At 40.4% G+C, this 21,727-nt stretch overlaps 1 protein-coding gene across 4 annotated transcripts; it reads right to left on the bottom strand.

Moving 5' to 3' along the window:
* Positions 1–1,310: 1,310 nt before the first annotated feature.
* Positions 1,311–21,139, bottom strand: rabl6b (RAB, member RAS oncogene family-like 6b). Of its 4 annotated transcripts, none has more exons than XM_085293633.1 (18): positions 21,005–21,139; positions 17,009–17,116; positions 16,720–16,907; positions 16,503–16,637; positions 15,496–15,543; positions 15,310–15,339; positions 14,830–14,882; positions 14,549–14,637; positions 13,127–13,267; positions 11,067–11,172; positions 10,794–10,897; positions 10,051–10,436; positions 8,294–8,447; positions 7,873–8,076; positions 6,291–6,546; positions 5,953–6,139; positions 4,711–4,769; positions 1,311–4,220 (listed from the first exon to the last, which is right to left on the bottom strand). In XM_085293633.1, exons 3-18 carry the CDS (start codon positions 16,847–16,849, stop codon positions 4,029–4,031), a joined length of 2,274 nt encoding a protein of 757 aa, XP_085149759.1. In that variant the 5' UTR covers positions 16,850–16,907; positions 17,009–17,116; positions 21,005–21,139; the 3' UTR covers positions 1,311–4,028. The 4 variants fall into 4 exon arrangements, with proteins under 4 accessions (XP_085149759.1, XP_085149760.1, XP_085149762.1 ...); XM_085293634.1 differs by having other exon boundaries at positions 16,720–16,875; XM_085293636.1 differs by lacking the exon at positions 15,310–15,339.
* Between the last annotated feature and the right edge of the window lie 588 nt (positions 21,140–21,727).

Genomic DNA, 21,727 nt, shown 5'->3' with positions numbered 1-21,727 from the left:
CGGTGAGGAAATCCAACAGCCAGTTGCACAGTGAGGTGTTGAGCCCCAGCTGGACCAGTTTTTGAGTGAGCTGTTGGGGGATTATAGTGTTGAATGCTGAACTGAAATCTATGAACAGCATTCGAACATATGAGTCATTTTTGTCCAGGTGTGTGAGTGCTGAGTGGAGTGCAGTGGAGATGGCATCATCGGTTGAGCCGATACGCAAACTGGAAGGGATCCAGGGAGGGGGGCAGGACAGTCTTGATGTGTTTCATGACTAGTCGTTCGAAGCACTTCATCAGGATGGGAGTAAGTGCAACAGGACGGTAGTCATTAAAGCAGGAGGGAGATGACTTTTTTGGAACCGGAATGATTGTGGTGGCTTTAAAACATGTGGGGATGACAGCCTGGATGAGTGATATGTTGAAGATGTCTGTGAAGACATCAGTGAGTTCCACTGCACAGTCTCTCAGTACACGACCAGGAATGTTGTCAGGACCCGGAGCTTTACGTGCATTGATCCTGCTGAGGGATCTCCTCACGCTGTCCGGGGACAGAGTCATCACCTGGTCACCAGGAGGGGGTGGGGTCTTCTGTGCAGTGGTGCTGTTTTGGACTTCAAAGCGAGCAAAGAAAGTATTCAGCTCGTTCAGCAGGGGGATAGTGCTATCACAGGTCTGTGGTGGGGGCTTGTAATCTGTGATGGTCTGAATGCCCCGCCACAGGCTCCGTGAGTCTCTGCTGTCTTTGAAGTAATGAGATATTTTCCTGGAGTACTGTCTCTTAGCCTCTCTGATGCCACGGGAAAGGTTGGCCCTAGCTGTCCTCAGGCTCGCCTCGTCACCATCTCTGAAGGCAACATTCCGAGCTTTCAGCAGCCTGTAGACCTCTCCTGTCATCCATGGTTTTTGATTTGCCCGTACAGTTATGGTTTTCGTGACTGTTACATCCTCAATACACTTGTTGATGTAGGCAGTAACAGTCTCTGCGTACTCCTGGAGGTCAGTGGTGTTGTTATAGGTGGCAGCCTGCTTAAACATGTTCCAGTCTGTGGTGTTAAAGCAGTCCTGTAAAGCCTCCGAAGACCCTTCTGGCCACACTTGTATCCGCTTACGAACCGGTTTGGTGGTTTTAACGAGCGGTCTGTAAGCAGGCATTAGCATGACAGTGATATGGTCTGAGGCGCCGAGGTGGGGGAGGGGAAAAGCTTTGTAGGCTCCTCTCTGAATTGAATTGAACATTCGGTCTTTTTATTTACATAGTTCCAAATCACAACAGCAATTGCTTCAAGGGGCTTCAATATGTTCATATGACAAGACACACACATCTTTTTTATGAAGAAATAAGTTTGCATTTATTGGACAAACCAAACATAAGCAAACTCACACATAGTGTAAAGATGGACCATGTCATGGGGTGACAAATGAAGGGTTTCATTCCAAAATGCTGTACAACCATTAGGAGGAAAAAAAAAAAAAAAAAAAAAAAAACCCAGTATTTTAAAGAGCATATCATTCATTCAGAAATCTTATTACTTTAGTCACAACAACCCCCTAATGAAGCTGTATTTATTTCATGGAGATGACATTATTCCCACATGCTGTACATTTCATTTTGGAACAAAGCTCTTCAAATATATCTTTTTATTTTTACACTTTTTACATTCTTTTCTTGCTGTACATTTTAAGTCTCATGCTTTGCTTGAAACTGTGGTGTCAGCATTTATCCTCAATCACATGACGAGAGACAATAAAAAGAAGAGCATACAGTATTCAGGATCAATGCTGCATAGTTTCAACTTTGGAATAACACAATTACCTTTTTGTAAACTGTGTGTATATGTGATGGAAAACCATATTAAAGCTGTCAAAAGAATACATGCGATGTATCTTGGAAGCTTCACTTCTTTGAAAAATTTCAGTATTGGGAGACGATGCATGTCATCACGAGTCCATCAAGAGCAGCTGAAATAAACAAAGGTGGAGCAGTTCATACCATCGCAGAGTTTCTTAAGAAGCTCTGGCAGTAAACCACAGCATGATGGATAACAGGAAATGGATGACAAATATCAACAGATGTAACTCGAAAGAAAACAACAACTAAAACAAGCAAACAAACAAAAAAACCTGCATGAGTTTTTAGCAAAGTCTGGGCACAAAACATGCAAAGAAAACAACAAAATGGAAGCAATAAATAAAGTAAAAGTCCTGGGAATGTTAACAAAACTCCACTGAGAGTGACACCAAAGCAAACAACCAAGTCACTGCAATCTTTTAAACAGAATTTAAAGATGATACAGATCCACCTATAACAAAAGGCTAGGACAACATTCTTAACCTGACCGAGCTAGCCAACAGATTACAGTAAGAACACTTGAAATGGTTCACGAGGACAGCTGCACATCATTCCCTTGTAGTAAACCTCCGTTAAGGCAATCGGAAAACAGGAAGAGAATTTAGCACTGGAATCACACATAGCTTTTATGTGGGGGGGGAAAAAAAAAAAAAAAAAAAAAAAAAAAAAAAAAACATGGACTGTGAGGGTCATGGACGCCTCAAAGCAGATTCGTATGTAATTCAAATGTATTGAGATTTAACCCTGCGGAAACTTTGCGTTCCTGTTTGGTGGTGATGTCTTGATAACATCAGTCACTTGCAAATACTTTTCTGGATGTTTCCAGTTAGTGGGATGTTTCAAATCAGTATGCAGAAGTGGCAGTGAGGCTTCAGACTGCTTTAAATGCTCCATTTCAGACATTTTTTCTACTCTTTGTCCGATCATGTCCAAAAAAAAAAAATAGCCACAGCTCTGGCCCTGCTTGACCTTCTGTCCGTATGAGATCACTAAGGAGAAGATGTACACTGTGTACAAGATTTACAAGTCTAAAGAGCCAGTCAACAGTTGAAATGAGAAACACTTTAGCCAATCATGTTGTTGCACTGACACATGCACACAGTAGAGGTTAGTAACAGCTTCCTTTGCTATGCTGTAGGCGTGAGTAGTAGCAGAGTCGCGGCTCTCTCCCCAGTCTCAAAGCGGTTTTTAAATAAGCCCCCAGATCCGATTCAAGATGGCTGCTGAATTGAGAGATTTGCTTATTGAAGGCCTTTGTTAACAGCTCCTTCTAAAATACATACAGCTAAGAACACAGATTAGAAGGTGTCCTGCTTTCAAAATAACCATCAACTTACTCCTGCTGTTCAGGGAGAAGGAGCTAAAGCCGCTGTTAAAGGAAGCTCCAGAAAACAGTCGCTGCTGTTCTTACTCTCACAGAAGAAAAATCTGGAAGCAAGACGGCACCAGAAACCTACCAAACAGATCCCACTGAGATGATCTTGCTTAATAATAATAATTTAATAATAACACAAGCACAAAGAGCCTAATGTTGAGTTAAACACAGAAGGCCATGAGAAAGAAAAATATCCAGTTTCAGATTCAGCCAACTTTGCAAGGATGATGAACTTTAGGAGTGTGAAAAAACAGGAAGGCCTTCTTAAATCATCTAAATTCTCCTCCAGTGTTCATATTTAGACACAAGACTAAAATTACCATTAACCATTAAGCTCAAGAAACAAAGAGAAAGAACACAATGGATTCTTTAAGAAGTCACTTCTCACTCTGAGCATGCTCTCAGTTATTACACCAACCACACCAACATTCAGACTAAATGGTTAAGCTTTATTTACAGCAGCTGGTTCGTGGAGTGGATGATGTCAAATAAAACCTTATTCCAACATATTTAAATGCGTCAGAGTACAAAGAGCTGAGCTGCGGCCACCTTGATCATCGTATTTCTGTTACCACTCACTACAGTACATGTGGGTGTCCCAGCCTGTTCTTAGTGGTTGGAACGGAAGTGACAGCACAGGCGCAGATGGGAAAAACAAACGTAACAAACGTAATATACAGGTCAAACATAGCAGAGTCCTGGCTTATTTTACCTGGGTGCTGTTAGCCTTGTATACAGTGTATGGCTTGGATATGCTGCTTTATGCACATACAAACCACCAACAACCCTGTGCCCTGGCACCCTTCTGCAGGAGCTCTTATAGCTCTTCATAATCGCCATCATCTCTTTTGATTGATGCTGCCCCACCGCCCAGAAAGTCCTCCAGCTCATCCACTTCGGTTTTCTTGGTCCTGGATTTTTTTTTCTTTTTCTCCTTCTCATCGGGCACTGCAGCTTCATCCTTTTCCCTTTTCTTGTGTTTGTGTTTCTTCTTGCTCTTTTCATCCTCCTGTAAGTGACGGCACACAGTTTACTGTAGGACTCGCCGGCAGAACCTCAGAGGCTGTTCACGACATAAAAAGCTGAACTTTTCTATTTCTGTTCACATTCATAGCAAAACAACAGAATCCTTTTAATAAAGGAAAAAAAAAACCCTGCGGTTTGCAGACTTGCAGTTAAAGACTTAAATCAAGTTTGAAGTCTGAAGCGTCTGACCCCTCACTGGTGAGTGTGTTAGATAAGAATGTCCACTCATTATGTCTTTGAATTTTCATTCAAATCTTTACAAATAATCATTTAACATTTTACATACACCTTTGTAGCAGCAATGTCTCCAAACTATCCTCTTGCTCACCGACCGTCACCACAGCTCAGTACCAGGCATTCAATTTCTAATACCAGTAGATACTATACACTCGATGGTCAATGAGAAAAACTGTTTTATTTCTCTTCTTTAGACACAAAGTCCTTACAGTATGTAATATCAACAAAAAGTTTACCTCTTTGCTCTTCTTCTTCTTTTTCTTCTTTTCCTTGGAGGAGTGCTTGCTTTCTTTCTCTGAAAGAGGAGCACATGCATACAGCACTCTCACAAGTGGTGAACATCTGATGGAGTCATTTTAAATACGTTTTATGTTAAAGTTCAGTTTCTTAACAAAACCAGCAGAACAGACCATTTCAAAAAAGGACAATTGTTTTAACCACTTAATAACATGAAACAATTACATCCTTGCTTCTAAATTGAGATAAAATTGACGTTACTGTAATCAGCCCTAAAAATCTTAGAATATGGTGTCTAGACCAATACTCTGGATGGCATTACCCTGGTCTCAGTTAACACTGAGTAATGGAGTTGTTTTTGACCAAGATATTTCCTTCAATATACATATTAAATAAATACGTGAGGCTGTCTTACTTTGTAAAATTAAAAAACCTGCTGTCTCAGAGTGACTCTGAAAAACTAGTTCATGCATTTATTACTTCTAGGCTGGATTATTGTAATTATTCATTATCAGGATGTCCTAAAAACTCCCTGAAAATCCTTCGGTTGATCCAAAATGCTGAAGCAAGAGTACTGACAGGAACTAGAAAGAGCATATTTCTCCCATACTGGCTTCTTTTGATTGGCTCCCTTAATCCAGAATGAAATTTTAAAATCCTTCTCATCACGTACAACGTTTCGCATAATTAGGCCACCCCATCAGAGCACTTTGCTCTCAGACAGCTGGGTTAGTTGTTGTTCCTAGAGTATTTAAAAGTAGAATTGGGAGGCAGAGCCCTCGGTTTTCAGGCCCCTCTTCTATGAAACCAGCTTCCAGTTTGGATTTGAGAGACAGACACTATCTCTACTTTTAAGATTAAACTTAAAACTTTCCTTTTTGCTAAAGCATGTACCCTGAATCCTCCTTTAGTTATACTGCAATAGGTGTAGGCTGCTGGGGGATTCCCATGATGCATTAAGTATTTCTTCTTCAGTTACCTTTCTCCCTCAGTATGTGCTTACACACCTCTCTGCATTTAACAATTAGTTAATATTAAACTCTGGGTCTCTTCCATGATGCATCTTTTGTCTGACTGTTGGGGTTTTCTCTCTGTTATTGTGGGGTCTTTACATAACAATATCAAGCACCTTGAAGTCACTGTGCAATATCAATTGAATCTAAAGGGTTCTGTTGACCTAATCTGCCTGCTCATCAGCTAATCAAATGTGGAGTTACATCGACAAGTATTTAAGGACTTGCCTTCCTGATCCTCGCTGCTTTCCTTGGCTGCAGGAGGCTCTTCTTGGATCCCGAGACCAAACAGGTCAGTGTCGTCCTTGGGTTTGAAGGTGATCACAGTGGGTTTTAGGGGTTCTGGCACCTTGGCTAACTGCATGTCATCATCAGAGAGGTCAGACAGAAGCTCATCCCTGACTGGAAATGTATCCTGCATTCAAAAGGGATGCAAATGTATATTCATTAAAGAAGCAGAACAGAAAAGTTTTAATTGACTTTTCATCTATTTAATTTCTGTTGCAGATTTTGCTTTCCAGATCTGTGACCTGAACTGGCCTCATAGTGGAAGTATCTTTGTTTACCTTTGCAATTTTAGGTGTGTCTGATGCTTCAGAGTCAAAGTCAGGGTCATCCATCACAAACGAGAGCATTTGCTGAGCCACAGGAGCCTCAGGGTCTGTGTCAGAGTCCTCCACTTTGGGCGTGCTTCCCTTCTTCTTGCCTTGGTGTCGGGCTGGCTGCTCTACTGCGGGAGTTAAAGTGAGGGAGATGGGTGGTGTGGTTTGGCCCTGGGGATCCGGAGCTTTAGATGTCACCTTTGGTTTTGTGATTATAGGCCTGATTCAAGGAACACGTAAAAAAACAAAACAAAAAACATATCAGATCACAATGGGGGAAAGGGGGGGGGGGGGGGGGGATAGGCTGCATATCTACACTGATATGTACTGGGTCATGCGTTAGGGATGCCACATCGTTTACACATCAACCTACAGTGACACCTCAAAACTCAAAGTGAAGAAGTGATGCAGCAGGATAATCCATTTTGTCAAAATTTCATTGCAAAAATGGTACTCAGTGGTTTGTATGGCTGTATGTTTGTATGTGCTTGTATGTATGTGTGACAACGTCGGGGCATGCTCCTAATGAGATGACAGCTGATGTCTCAGGACCCACTGCACCAGTGTAGGGTCTGACAGTGGGCCCGGGAATTTCAACGTGATACCTAGCGTCACTCAGGGTGCTGTTGGCTAGCCCTATAGCGGTCTGTGTGTCCCTCCATTGATATGTCCCTCTCTGACACTACCAAACCAGTCAAGTTTAACGATGTTACAGACAGAATAACGTTCTCCATGGCTTCTTCAGACTGTTTCACATCTGTCACATGTGCTCAGGGTGAACCTGCTCTTGTCTCTGAAAAGCACAGGGTGCTAGTGGTGCCAATTCTGGTATTCTATGGCAAATGCCAATCGAGCTACATGGTGTTGGGCAGTGAACACAGGACCCTACTAAAGGATGTTGAGCCCTCAGGCCACCCTCATGAAGTCTGTTTCTGATGATTTGTTCAGAGACACTGACATCAGTGGCCTGCTGGAGGTCATTTTGTAGCTCTGGCAGAGCTCACCCTGTTCCTTCTGGGACAAAAGAGCAAATACTAGACCTGCCGATGGGTGAAGGACCTTTTGTGACTCTGTCCAGCTCTCACAGAGTAACTGCCTGTCTCCTGTATTCTCCGCCATGTTCCTGAAACTATGCTGGGAGGCACAGCAAACCTTATTGCAAGTGTGCGTATTGATGTGCCATTCTGCAGGAGTTGGACTACCAGTGCAACCTATGCGGGGTCCTGATATAACCTCATGCTACCAGTAGTGACACTGGCCCTAATCAAATGCATACAACTAGAGAAAAACAGTCAGAAAAGATCAGGAGGCAGAAAATACCAGTGGCCTCCACCTGTAAAACTATTCCTGCTTTGTTGCCGCATTGTTGCCCTTCTAGGTCACCTCTTGTTAAGTGAACTGATTAACAACCTCCTGTGCTACTTAACTGATAAGATCAATATCCCCGAGGTTTCACTGACTTAATGCTAAACTCAGATTAAAAAGTGTGTCTTTAATTTTTTGAGCAGTATATCACTTGTGTCACTAATGAAATTTCTTGACTTACGCTTTGAGCTCAGGTTTACTTTCCAGGTCTTGATCCTGTGAGATTACAAGCGCTGTTGGTATTCCCTCCTCCTCGTCACTGCTCAGAGTGATATCTTTAATGGGGGGGAGGGCCTTAGAGTTGGAAAGGCTTGGCTCAGTATCATCAGGGTCAAGCTCATCCTGGAAACTGGACACCATGGGGTTTCCTCTATCCTCACCATCACTGGGTTGAAGCAAGAACACGAAAAGTTGGTTCAAAGAGGCTTGAAGAGGTGACCGAAAGCAGACACTTAGTGACTAACAATGTAGTAAAACATTTAAAAATTTAATTCAACCTCTTCTAAATGTTGAATAAAGAAGGTAAAATGTAAAACATTGACAAAGAGTATTTTCTAAAAGTAAAAACAGGCCAAGTCAGAAGTATTTGTGAAAATTTTCACCTGTCACTGTCCACAGTGGGAGCTGCTGCAGGTCGGGGCACCTTGGTCTTGGAGGGCAGGCTGTCCTCCAAGAAACTCTTGTCCAGTCTCTCATCTGGCACAAAATCATCCACACTCTGCACCTTAGCAGGACACACTGGTACAGGAGGCTCCTCTGAGGAAAACATTGAGACAATTTTTGACTGAGAGCAAAATGACTCAGAACAAAAATCTACGCTTTAAAGTTCAAAAGCTCCAAAGCAGAACCACTGTGTGTTTGCTTTTAGCTAATTATACAGAAACTGCAGGGAAAGACTGAAATCACATGACATTCCAACACCAGCCAGTCTTTTGATCCTTTTAAATGCTCCGCATTTCTCAACTCCCAAGTCTCAAACCTTGTGACTACTTACTATGGACCTGGCAGTTTCAGTTACGGTCAACAAATATATTCTAAAGCTGGTCTGGATACTCTCAGTGCCCGGAGGACAAAGAAAACTCAAAGTGAACTCTTTATTCAGTAACTGATATAACAATCTCCATTGAATGTGTTCATTAGCTTACTACATTCTAGTTTATCAAGATTTGACGGATGTGACTGAACAGCTTTCTTAACCCTTAGATGATTCTTTAAAATCCTCACTCTTCTCGTCTTTGACTCTTTCTAAAGACAAAACAGTGGAGCTTCTCAAAAAGTGCTGTAAAAATATTATATAGTAATATTTGTTCCACTTTAAATGACTCAGTCAACTACTTTGGTCTGAACTTTTAATATCCAATATTAATAATATTTAATGGATTTTAATGATTTGAAGGCCAGTATGTTTATATAGCTCCACTGATTTTTATCAAAAAAACAAAAACAAAAAAAAAAAACCCCAAAGAAGAACAACAATTTCCATGAAATACATTTCAAGGAATATTTGATTATTTTCAATAGGCCCTAAAATGAGACTGATTGGCAGAAACATTGGTGTTCATTATTATTATTTTTTTTTGCAGTGTCATAGTCACCTCTCTTTGCAACAAAAACAAAAACAAGAAACTGTCACACTCAATGCCCTAAGGACAAAAAAGTGGCAGCTTTGCAAAAACTCCTGCAAAAATATTATAAAGTAATATTTTTTTCCACTTTAAATGATGGAATCTTTCAAAAATACTTCATCCTGAAATATAAATATTAATCACGTTTTTTTTATTTTAACCCCTCAAGAAGAGGGACTCCAGCTGAGGTGGAGCAGAAGCTGTAAATGGACAGACTGATCTTTGCATGTAAGCTTCCCACGTTGTGCTGCCAGCTGTTCTCTTCCTGTCCATGGAAAAGTCACACCGCCCTTACATTTGCTGATGAGAGGGGCTTGCAGCAGTACCCTGCAGATTTAAACTGATTAATTTTTTTGACCTGTAAACAGCATCCAAAAATGAGCATCTCTATATACGCCTGCAGTTCCTCTGTGTCTACATAAGCCACTGAGTGATTCATATGCAGGTTTGTCATGGCCACAATTTGCTTCAACCAGCAGCAGTGCATGGTCATGTCATGGTGTGTATGTCCTGGGATCAAACCTCTGGTTGCTACTCATGATTTACTGTTATTGAATTCGTTTATAATTGAGAGTGTTGGTCCACTTAACCTGAGTGCAAAATTGCAGTGTTGGACTGTAATGCTACGTGGACGAATGTGCTAATGGCTGTGAATAGACAGAAATATTGTCACAGATGGCTGGTGTAGAGACTACATGGAGCACTCTGCTGTGCGAGTGCTGTGTAGGACTGACCTGGTGCTGAGGCAGAAGCCTCGGTGGCTGGGGATGAGCCAAACCATCGGGAGATGAAGCTGCGTTTCTGTGGGCCCGACGCTCCTGCAGCTGGTGACTGAAGGTGTTCGGGTGACTGGGCCAATGATTTTACCTCAGCAGCAGGTGAAGCTGCCCCGCCAGCTGCTGCTGCTGTGGGAGGCGGAGGAGAGGTTGTGGACACAGATGGTGACTGTGGGAGTGGCTGGGAAGGGATTGGTGGCTGTGGAGTGCTGGGACTGGAGCTGCCGGTGGAGGCCCCACTGGGAGGGACAATGGGGGACTGAGAGCCTGATGAGGGACTCTGACCGTTGGCTGGACCAGGGGAACCATAGCCCTTACTGCGAGACTCCAAGTTCTCCAGGAAACTGCAGATATCACAACAGGACTTTTAAGAGACTTTGAATAACATCTGAGGCCATCAATACAGTTTAGAAACTAGAGTAAGGAAAAACCCAGTAGAAGGAAATGTACACAGATGTGTAGTTCATTTTACAAATCTGTTAAATTCAACTGCTAGAAGATGGAGGTAGTAGTGTGCACCCAGCTCACTAGTTTAAGCCCAGCAGTGGACATGAGAGCACCTAATGCATAAAAAGTGAGGACACATAATATTTTACATAGAGTGGGGGAGAATTTTGGGAAATAAAGCTTTTGATCTAGTCCCTCTAGTGGCTCAGTAACAGCAGTGCACAGGCTGTCAGAGAGAATAAAGATGAGCATACATCTCATAGTTCTGATCTTCAGTCTCCTGCTGGACACAGAGCTCCTCCAGTGTCGCATCCATGTCCAACTGGTTGGTCTCCAGCTGCCTCAGGAGGGTCTCCCTCTGCACACAAACACATGGCATGATTACCTGGGCACGTGCTGAGATGAAATAGGTGTGCTTTGTCTTCCATTACAATAAATAAATCATAATAAAAAATTATAGCGTTTGAAAACCTGATATTATAAATAAAAATAAATCAAATATTCAGCACATAAAACAAAACAATAACCTGCAGCTGTAGGAACGGGATGTTGAAAAACTTGTGCAGATATTTCAAGCCAAAGCCATTCTTCATAGAGGACTCGGCATAGTGGATGTAAGATGATCCCATAGGTCTGTAAAAGGAAAGCATTAGTAGTAAACTCAAGTTTCTGAATATATATCCTATATTTACATGCCTCATTGATGTCCAAGTGTTATTTAATAAAAAAAACAAACAAACAAACAAAAAAAAACGGAGAGAGGTGTAGCTGCATTTACCACCTCAAGGGCACAAAAACATCAGACACATCATCAGCTTGTTAAGTTGTTAAACTGACAGTGGATAACACCTTCCCTTTGACACTAGACAGCTTTCAGTGGTAAAATATCCATTTGTATTATACTGGTTAGTTACCAACCAGCCAAATAAATATAAGTCACGTTCCCCAGGGTAGCTGTGGCTACAACCGTAGCTTGCCTCCACCAGTGTTTGTGAATGCGAGAGTGAATGAATAGTGGCATTGTAAAGCGCTTTGGGTGCCTTGAAAAGCGCTATATAAATCCAATCCATCATCACTTTTGAACACTATTATGCGAGTTATCTTCTATCCACGGTCTACTGTTCAGCGTAGTTTCTACCGCTGTTTTCACTGCAGAGTCTATATAAAAATTGTAGGTAACAATCTTCAAGTCCCTCATTGGTTAGTGATATTCTGTTTTAACGCTACAAGTTTAGCGTTTTTGTTGTGACCATCTCAGCTTTTTGAAACTAATGCCACATTGATGTGCTCAATGGATAACAAACTGTAAATGAAAACATTTTGTATTATGAGCACATACAGTTTTATCCTCCCTTTTGACTTTGGCGAACCATCATTTACAAAACAATCATATTGTATTTATTAAGAATAAAATCTAGGAAGGAAAGTTTCCTGAAGTCAAAGATCAAGGGAGCTGAAAATTGTTTTTCCAGAGACTTTTATAGAATCAGACATCTTTTCTGTTAGAGAGAATTCAGGTTTAAGGCACTTCCACACTGGCAGGTAGCAGGAGGTTAGGTTTAAAATCCCCGGGAAGTACCATGTTTTCACAGATTATTTTACTTGCAGCATGTTTTGTGCAAATATATTTTAAATGTGCAAGATGCTAAGCTGTACCTTACGTCTCTGATTGGAGTGGTGGCACTCATAGGGATCATTTTGTGGGGAAGAAGAGTCGGATGACCCACAAAATTACCATTTTTACACAACTGTGCATTGAGCCTGAAGCAGACAGCCCACTAGAGAAAGTTGATGGCCACTGTTGTGATACCTGTTATCTACTACTGGGGTTTTAAGTTTTGCAGAGCCAGTCCCTCTGGTGAGGTGTAAGCTCAAATCTGGGTAAGAAAACAAAATTAACAAAAAAAAAAAAAAGCTTCTTCCTGTTTTGGTTGTGTCACTGAGCCCTCAGTTCCCTGGATGTCTGGTTTGTGGCTGCAGACACAGACACAGTGAAAGAACACTAATCTAGTTGTTGATTATGTAAATTTTTTTAAAGTTAAAACCAAAAATTAAAGTCCTTAGAGAATTATATTGTTCCCGGTTCTGTTTTCTTCCAACACTTCCTGTTTATTCCTGGTACTGTTTCCTGTATTTTTGCTATCTGTGACTGAACACAGTGATATATGGTGCAGTATTCTGAGTCCCTATAGGCAGGTCCTGCAACTTGGCACCATCCTGGTAATTTGCTCATGCAGTTGTTGTGGAAAAACAAAACAGTCCCTGTATAAATACAGAGGTACACGGACAAACGTTGGTGAACTTTTGGCTTAAAAATAAGATTTTAAAACTTTTTTACTTCTATGTGTGTGCAAGGTTTGATGACATTATGGCTTTATTAAAAGCTCAGAGTGTAGACACAAAAAAGGTCTGTGTAGCTTATCCCAGAGTATTGAGCAAATGCGATGCTCATTGAAATGTTCAAATTTGAAAACATTTTCCACAGCTATATCAGGTAACAAGATTTACTTTTTACAGAGAAAACAACTTTTATTATTATCACACTTTTTATTTCAACTGTATACATTCAATTATTATCTATATCTACCTGTTCAATCCAGCAATTAGGTCCCTTATATCATCAGGGAGGATGACACGATGCTCGCCCATGTCCCTGTAGTTTCCCAACACACACACCGGCACATGGGTGGGTACTTTGGGCAGCTCCCTCAGGATGTAATTAAAAGTCCTGCAATTGATAGGATCACAACATTTATCTGGGAGTATCAATATTCACTGGAAACTGACTATTCTTCAAATATCGCTTCCCCAACTCTGCTTACAAATGACGGTACACAGTTTTCTAAAATACTTGTGCTTTCCTGTTTTTATGACTGGTAACCCTGAAGTTCAGTATTTGGCTTTAAAATGTAGAGAATTAAGCAGGGACTCAAAACAGTAATGTATAAATGTTTTAAAACATAGACACATTTTTTGATTTTTGTGTAATTTAATGACAGCCAGAAAATAATGACCTACCCACAGAGGTGTCTGTGAAAATTATACACCTGCAAGGGCATATTTTCTGTTCAATTTTATTTTATTTATACAGTGGCAAACCACAACAACAGTTGCCTCAAGGCGCTTAATAGTGTAAGGTACACCCTGCAATAATACATAAAGATAAAAACCCATCAATCAAATGATCCCCTATGAGCAAGCACTTTGGTGACAGTGGGAAGGAAAAACTCCCTCTTAACAGGAAGAAACCTCCGGCAGAACCAGACTCAGGGAGGAGCGGCCATCTGCTGCAACCGCTTGGGGAGTCACACCATGACAGGAACACTAATATGGATCCTAGACAGCTAGCTAGTCTTGCCCAACCAAGACTGGCTTTACAGTCAGAAAGTTAGTCTGAGCCTAAGCCTCTTCCAGAGGACCCTTTGTCCCCAACGGCCACCTTCACCTAAAACAGTTTACTTATTTCCTTTACATCTGAATTTGAATTATATTTGAAATGTGAGTAAATCCCCTTGTTAAAGATGATTAAATGCATGATGAAAAACAGTATTTAATAATGGAGATTAGACTACAGCATTAACCAAAGTAAACGTGATTATAATTTTTGCTACACTTAAGCATACCTATCATTTACTGTGCTTAGTCACTGTAGCACCTAGAACAACAGTGAGGCTCACTCATGTGTTTTTAATTGTGGCTGAATAACAAAAGAGCTCTACAGCACAGAGACATAAGATACACCAGATCCTACTTTACATGAAACCCCACTGAAAAACCTACAGTTATATCATTTGCCATGCTAATATATACATAAAAAAAAATTCTCCCTTGGGATGCCCAAAATAGCAATAGTGGAATGTATTTTAAGGATTGTGCATCTAGAGCTGAACACAATCCAGCAGTGGAAGCTTCATAGCCACAGACAGACACAATGAAACTTTATCTGCTCATGCATATTAAAGAAATAGACTTGCCTGATGAGACAACAACACACACAAAGCTCTCTTACCACTGCTTGGTGATGTCAAACATCATGATCACTCCATTGCAGTTCTTGTACACATCCAGGAATTCTGCATCCAGGGCCACCTCATCTGACTATAACACAAACAAATTAATATTTAAGAACAATTGGAGGAAAATATTCTGCTGAGATCATATGCTTCTTTTCCTTTTTTCCCCCTTTACAATTTCCTCCTTATAAGACATCTTTCTCTGATTAAAATCTGCAACCCACATACTAGAAGTGAGCCTTTCTTCCAAAACACATGACAGCCATGTGATAGTCACCTCTTGGGGCTCATTCTCCAGTTTCAAATTGTCACCGCGCCTTTTTCCTTTGCCTGAAAGAACAATTGGTCACAAATGGTAAGATCAGACAAGCTGACACACAGTGAAATCCTGATCTACAGTTTGGTTTTTGCTTTAAGTTAGTATAAAGGTATAGAGCAAGCAGAGCAGCAGCACAACTGCTTTTCTAACAGAAAAGCATCTCGCAGCCTACTTTGACCACACAGTGCCCTTTAAATACACGCTGCAGATGCTCACGCTCCAACTGGGTGCAGCAGTAGCAAAAAACAAAAAACAAATAAACAAAACAATAAAAAGGAAAGAAAACCCTCAAACAAAACAGCCAAACTCTGAGACATAGCTAGGCAGCAACCCTGAGCCATACTCTGACAATATTGACATTCAGATAAGAGTGGGGATAGGCAGGGCAAACCCACAGCACACAAGAGTTTAGTATCTACATACTGTAGCAGCGCTCACCTACACCTTCAGGAAGAGGATATTTTTGGCCTGAGATGAGTGTAAGAGAGGTGCCCAAAAAAAAAAAGACAACATAAACACTGAGGACAGAACAGACAAGCAACAAGCATCTCTATTGGATGTGTTGATATAATGCAAGAGGTCAGCCTCAGAGGAAATTTGACTGGCATGTGTGTCAACACTCACCTTTGTCCACCACGTCCCACACCTCTACCTTCACCACATCATCAGTAGCTGAGGCAAGCACAGAGGACACATTCATTATTCATGTTCTGAGACTACAGAGAGAAGAGTTCAAATCTATTGACTGTTAAATGACTAATGTGGATCTACTCGCGCTAAGTAGTGTAGTGTTTTCTCACTAGTATGGAAGCACTGACACAAATACAGGACGTCTCCTCTAACAATCAGTTAGCTCAAACTACAGCTAAACTTTTTCTTTTTACCTTGATATGGTGCCACTGGAATAAATTATGAGGCACAAACAGCAGATGTCAAACCAAAACAGAAACATAACTAAAGCAGTGGTGACAAGCAGGGCTGGGTGACATGAACCAAAAGAATCCTCTCAGTATTTAAAAGCTCCTTTTGGCTGATTCACTAATATGTATGCATGTATGTATGTATGTATATTTAACAAAAACAACATGTGATGTGTCACAGACACTTTTATTAAAGCAGACATCTAATTTTATTGGTCCTAATTAAAGGTAGTTGGGCTGTCAGTCAGGACAGGAAGTGAATTGCAAAGGAAGTGAATTGCAGTTAGTTCCATATTAAGTCAGTTTTGTGTAGTTCAGTGTACTTGAAGAAGGTGGAAGTAATGTAAATTTCATCATCAGACAGTAAGCACGAGGCTTTGTGCAGATGTTCACGTGCACACCAGTTTTTTTGTGAACATGCACTCATTTACAGAACTGTACTATAGAGTAGCAACTATCCAACCTTCAAGCAGGCTTCGACCAAACTAGGAAAAAAGTCTGTGTGTACATGAACAACACAGTCTACTTCACCTAAAGGTGCAGTGGCAGAATAAGTGTATAAGTTGGTAACGCAACATTGGACTACATTGATATAAATTAAATGGCTAATTCTAAAACACTGTAATGATATATATATATATATATTGTAAATGTATATATCACCCAGCCCTGGTGAGATGATCACATGTGGTCACAGCTATCTTGGCTTACTTTTGTAATTCCAATGGATGCTTGTAGCTTGGATCTCCTGAGTGGGTATATACTCCTCCACAAACTTCTTGCCCTGCAGTCGATGCCATAAAGTACTCTTTCCAGTGTTCCTGTCTCCACGAATCACTATTTTCACTGGAGTAGGAGACATGATGGAGATGCCATAAAACTGAACAAACTAAGACAGAACATGTATTTAGCTGGCTGGATTACTTACTGTTATACTGGACCCCTTTGGCAAAGCGTCTCTGCAAGCTCTGGTTCATGGACTGCAGACCAGCAGGAATGTTCTTCTCCTTGAGCTGGCCAGGCTCAGAGCCCACCAGCTTCTTCAGCGCTGAGAACATCTTGACTGAGCTTCACCAGCTTCACTCTGCAGTAGAGAGGAACTCTGGCTGATGACTCCTTAATGACAACACAAGTAAAAGTGTAGCAGCGTATCTTCACGAGCAAGGAAGTTAAGGATCTATGCTGAGATGCAAATATGATGCCAAATCACTTCGTACCAACTTCAGTGGTTTACTGAATTTAGCGGTGCCTCTTTTAAAGTTGACCAGATGTTTTTCTTTGCCTGTCACAAGTAGAATTTACTACCATGTTGTTTTGAGCATCATCTAAGGGGAAAAAAAACAAAGAAAAACACAGAGACAGAGGTTGGGGATTAAAGACTCTTGTTTAGATGAAATTCTTCTGTTAACATGTAGGTGTGATGAAAAGGACAGGCTTGATATTTTTTGCAAAAAATGAAAATTATATCAAACTATGCTCAAGTGTTAGAACATGAGAAAAACCACAAATCCACTAGTTCCAGCTTCTTGTGCGAGTTTGTCACTCTTATGTGGAAATAAAATAAATGAATGCGAATTGTAAGTTATTCAACTTAAAAAAAATTAAGATATGCTTTATTTATTCAAAAAGTTGGAAAAACTGCTGTGTACAGCTGGAAACTAATTCTCAGTAAAATAAACACAATATAACAAGAAAACAACAACAGCACAGCTAGTATGAACGCCATTAGACCACGACAGTCAAAAGACAGTTTATGTGGAAGTGCATTAAAGGTACAGTATGGAAAATCTCACTGACATGACATCAGCAGATTGTATTCAACTAAAATATGTTTTCTTACCTGCCCCAATTCAAATTTGTCCTACATGGGCCACTGTAGTTGGGACTAGAGCAGGGTGATATGACCAAAAATATTTATCACGATATACATTTGAAAATTTGTGATAACGATATAACTGACGATATAATCGACACTAGACAAAATACTTTACAGCTCCACAACTTTATTCGTGCAAAAAAAATAAAATAAAATCAATGCATTTTCACTTAAACAAGCAGCTGTTTTTTTTTAATCTGCATTAAAGTTACATAAAAATTTAACAGTGCAAATGCAAAATCCTTGCTGACCGTTTAACCAAAAGGCATTTCCAGTGGAAATTGGCCGACATATCCTCAGCATAACCATGTATAATATCCACAAAACTTAAAAAGAGGTTATACACATAATACAGTAATATTATGTTGAAGCACAGTACGTAGCACTCCGCGAGGCTCCTACCTACGATAGCCGTAATGCTCCAACAATCCATCAAGCGGTGCGGGTTCCTAGCTTAGCAAAGTCGTACTAAAACATTTGAAAGATTTTCCAGTGCCGTGTACGACATAAAATCGTTTCGAGGTCAGTAAACACAACCAGAATTCATACATAAGGCACACGGGATTATAAGGGGCACTGTTGATTTTCAGAAAAATCAAAGGATTGATTTTAAGTGTGCCGTATTTTCCAAAAAACACGGTAATAACGACGGCCCGCTAGCATGCTCTACCAAAAATAATGCTTTGTTGTGTATCTGACGGACGAAAGCTAAACCAGTGCCACACCACTGAAGTTGTAGCATATTTACAAACCAATTCTGGTTCATCCGTTTCATTTAACAATCAGCTTTTGCCCTTCTCATTCTCTGTCGCCGCCATGCTTTTTCCGCCATGTGCGTATGAAAACAAAAGCACTGCACATGCGTGTTTTACCCATATTCTATCGCGATATTTCATTTTCTTATCGTTGCCCGACATTATACCGGTATTACCGTGAACGGTATGATATGACCCAGCCCTAGCTGAGACAGATATGTTTTAGTCAGCCGAGAAAGTAAAAGGAGACCGACACAAGTCTATGAGTAAGTAAGCTGCTTAGCCAGAATTAGTGAAACTTTCTTTGAAGCGGATCTAACAGTGTTGGCCTTGAACACTTATCGAACAACCTCTCATACGATGTGAGAATGTAATCAAACTTTTTATCAGAAGAAAGAGTAATTTTTCCGTCATTCAAGCCTGGGATAAAGTTGGCTTATAACCAGCTTTGTGTTAGAGAAATTAAAAGAGCTAAATGCAACCTATATAAATAAAATGTACTTAAAAGACATAATTAAACATTAATAAATGTATATTTGTGGATGCAATACTCTTTTTTTTTTTCCTGCTAAATAACCTCAACAAATGACTGACTGACTACTTTTAAGGCTGCTTTCCAGAGCAAGAAGTCTGGAGTTTGACTCCTCCATCTGTTGTGGGGGTTCTCTCCGGGTACTCCGGCTTCCTTCCACAGTCCAAACGCATGCAGTTAGATGAGTAAGGTTCACTGGCAATGCTAAATTGCCCATAGTTGTCAATGTGAGTGCAAATGATTGTCTGTCTCAATATGTTAGCCCTGCGACAGACTGGCAACCTGTCCCAGGCGTACCCTGCCTCTCACCCTATGGTAACGGGGATAGGCTCCAGCATCCGTGCAACCCTGATAAGGATAAGTAAGCAAGTAAGTAAGTAAACTTTATTTATTAAGCGCTTTTCACAGACAGGCAATCACAAAGCGCTGTACACAAATATTAAAATATTAAAATAAACAATAAAATCAATAGACATTATATACAATGTAAAAGATCAAATGTAAATAATGTAAAAAAAAAAAAAAATATATATATATATATAAAATATGTAGATCAACAAAAGGCTTGTTTGAACAGAAGAGTTTTTAACTGTTTTTTAAAAGAATCCACAGAGTCAAGCAAACGTAATTGTAGTGGTAAACTGTTCCACAGCCTTGGTGCAACAGACTGAAAGGCTCTGTCCCCTTTTGGGGACCGGAAGAGAATGGATGAATGATGTTATCTATCATTATCTACATTTATACTGCCCAATAAATTAAAAATTAAAAAACAAAGAAACAGGAGGAAAAACCTTTTACCACGTTTTGACAACTTCACTGTTGCGCACACGCTTGGAACACCACAAACACAACAATCGGATGATCCAAGCATTGTTAGCTAGAGAGTTAACGAGATAAAAGTAGTTCTAAAACAACTGTCCGTCCATAGAAACTTCTAAATATAGTTTTAGATTGCACTTTCACTTTGATCCATCCCTCTCCTGCCAGTTTCAAAACGCCAGGAAGACAATCACAAAGATACTCATCTGGGGTGATGTCATAGTAGCTTAGTTTATTAAAGCACAGCTTCAATTACAGCTGAAGATGACGGGGTAGAAAGCATAAGGATTTTGCACTTGACTAAATATTCATTACTGTCAATCATCCCTGCCACAGAGACAGGACTGGTCAGAACTTAACAGTAAATCACAATCTATACTTTACCCCACATTAGAAGGTTAAGCTCACTCACTCTCTCTCTCCCTCTCTCTCTCACACACAGTCCAAATTTTACTGTTAAATCATTTGATAAACGGCTGGCTTTGACGGGTCGGGGGAGGTAATCTCGACTATGTTACCAAAATGGTAATGGGAGAACATGAGAGGCACAAGCTGAAGCAAGACATAATGACGACGTTGTCAGATGATTCTTCGCAGTAGGTTTAATGACAATGAATTAGAAACTGTCTCTAAAACAATATTTGACCAGCTGAAAAACAGAAAGCTTCAGAACACGTCTCCGTGTCCTGATGGGAGCTGTCACAGTGTCCCTACAAGAAATACATTATTCGCTATCAAGATCAGCTTTGTCTTCAGTTGACATTATTAGTACAAGCTCCGTGTCTGTTTGTATTAAAAAGTTAATAAAAAAAAGTATTAACTAGCTCAAATCCAAAGAGCCGAGCAATTATCTACCAATGGCTGCGAATTAATTCTGTTTTCAGGTTGAATTTCCCTTTCACCGTTATCCTGCTAGCATTAGCTGACTGTGCTGCTCGCTCAGCTAGAACAGTGAGCTTTGCTTAATATATCAAGCAATGTGTTTAAGCATTCTTAAATCAGAAAATTCGAAAGAGTATGTAAAGGTCAATTCGGATTTCAAAAAGAGATGAGGCAGCCCGGCTTGTTACCTAACGTTACACCAGCTAAAGGGTAACGTTATCCTTTGGCTTCTCTTTAGCTAGCAATCCAGGCAATATTAGCTTAGCTTTGCCACTTCTGCGCTCAGTGACACTACACGGCAGCACGTCAGGATGAGTTTTTCAGGTTAACGTCAGCTGCAAATACTCACGGGTATATATTAAGATAGGAGCGTGCAGTCCCAGCATCTTTTCCTCAAAACATCTGTCAGACCTCCATCCCGACAGAGATATAGCAGCGACATTCCTTTGCAAAGAAAACAGCTACCGCCGACCAATCATCAAGTAGCACGCAAAACTTGTGAATATCCGGTTTCAAAATAAAGCTTAAGCTTAGCGATACCGAAACATTATTTAAGCTTATGCTCCAAGTAGCTTACTCATGGATATTCTTACTTAAATTTCAATAGGTCTGAGTAGGTTTCCAACAATACAGAAGAAGTTGTGCCTCGAATTTTTTTCTGCATATTTATTTGTTTGTGTTTGCAGATTGCCACATATTGTGAAACCAATACAATCTGGATTGTATTGGGCTGCCTCTGAATGTGAAATCTCCTGCTTACTGACTGACAACTTGTGACTCATAAATTATTATCCAGTGAGCACAGGGATGATTCTCGTTTTTTCCTTGAACTCCAATAATGAGTAATCAATTTGGGCTCATGTTTTATTCAGCATTACCTGAAACTAGTGACTAAGCCCATAAAGTCATCAGTAAAGTGTTTACTGACATCACAGATGGTTATTTTCCCATAGACTTCTATAGAACTAAAAGTCTTACTGCAACCAAAGGAGTTGCCCCCTACTTACCATGAAATAGAATGCAGCTTTAATCTTTTATACTGTTTATGTCAGGTAACTGTAACTACTAAAAT

The sequence above is a fragment of the Mchenga conophoros genome, linkage group LG12 (genome assembly GCF_057382185.1).
Source record: "Mchenga conophoros isolate Kocher_MC1m ecotype Shallow Benthic linkage group LG12, M_conophoros_male_GT1.1, whole genome shotgun sequence".
In the NCBI taxonomy this organism is placed as follows: Eukaryota; Metazoa; Chordata; class Actinopteri; order Cichliformes; family Cichlidae; genus Mchenga; species Mchenga conophoros.
Note: the sequence above shows the minus strand (reverse complement) of the source record. Positions and strands in the feature narration are given on the sequence as shown.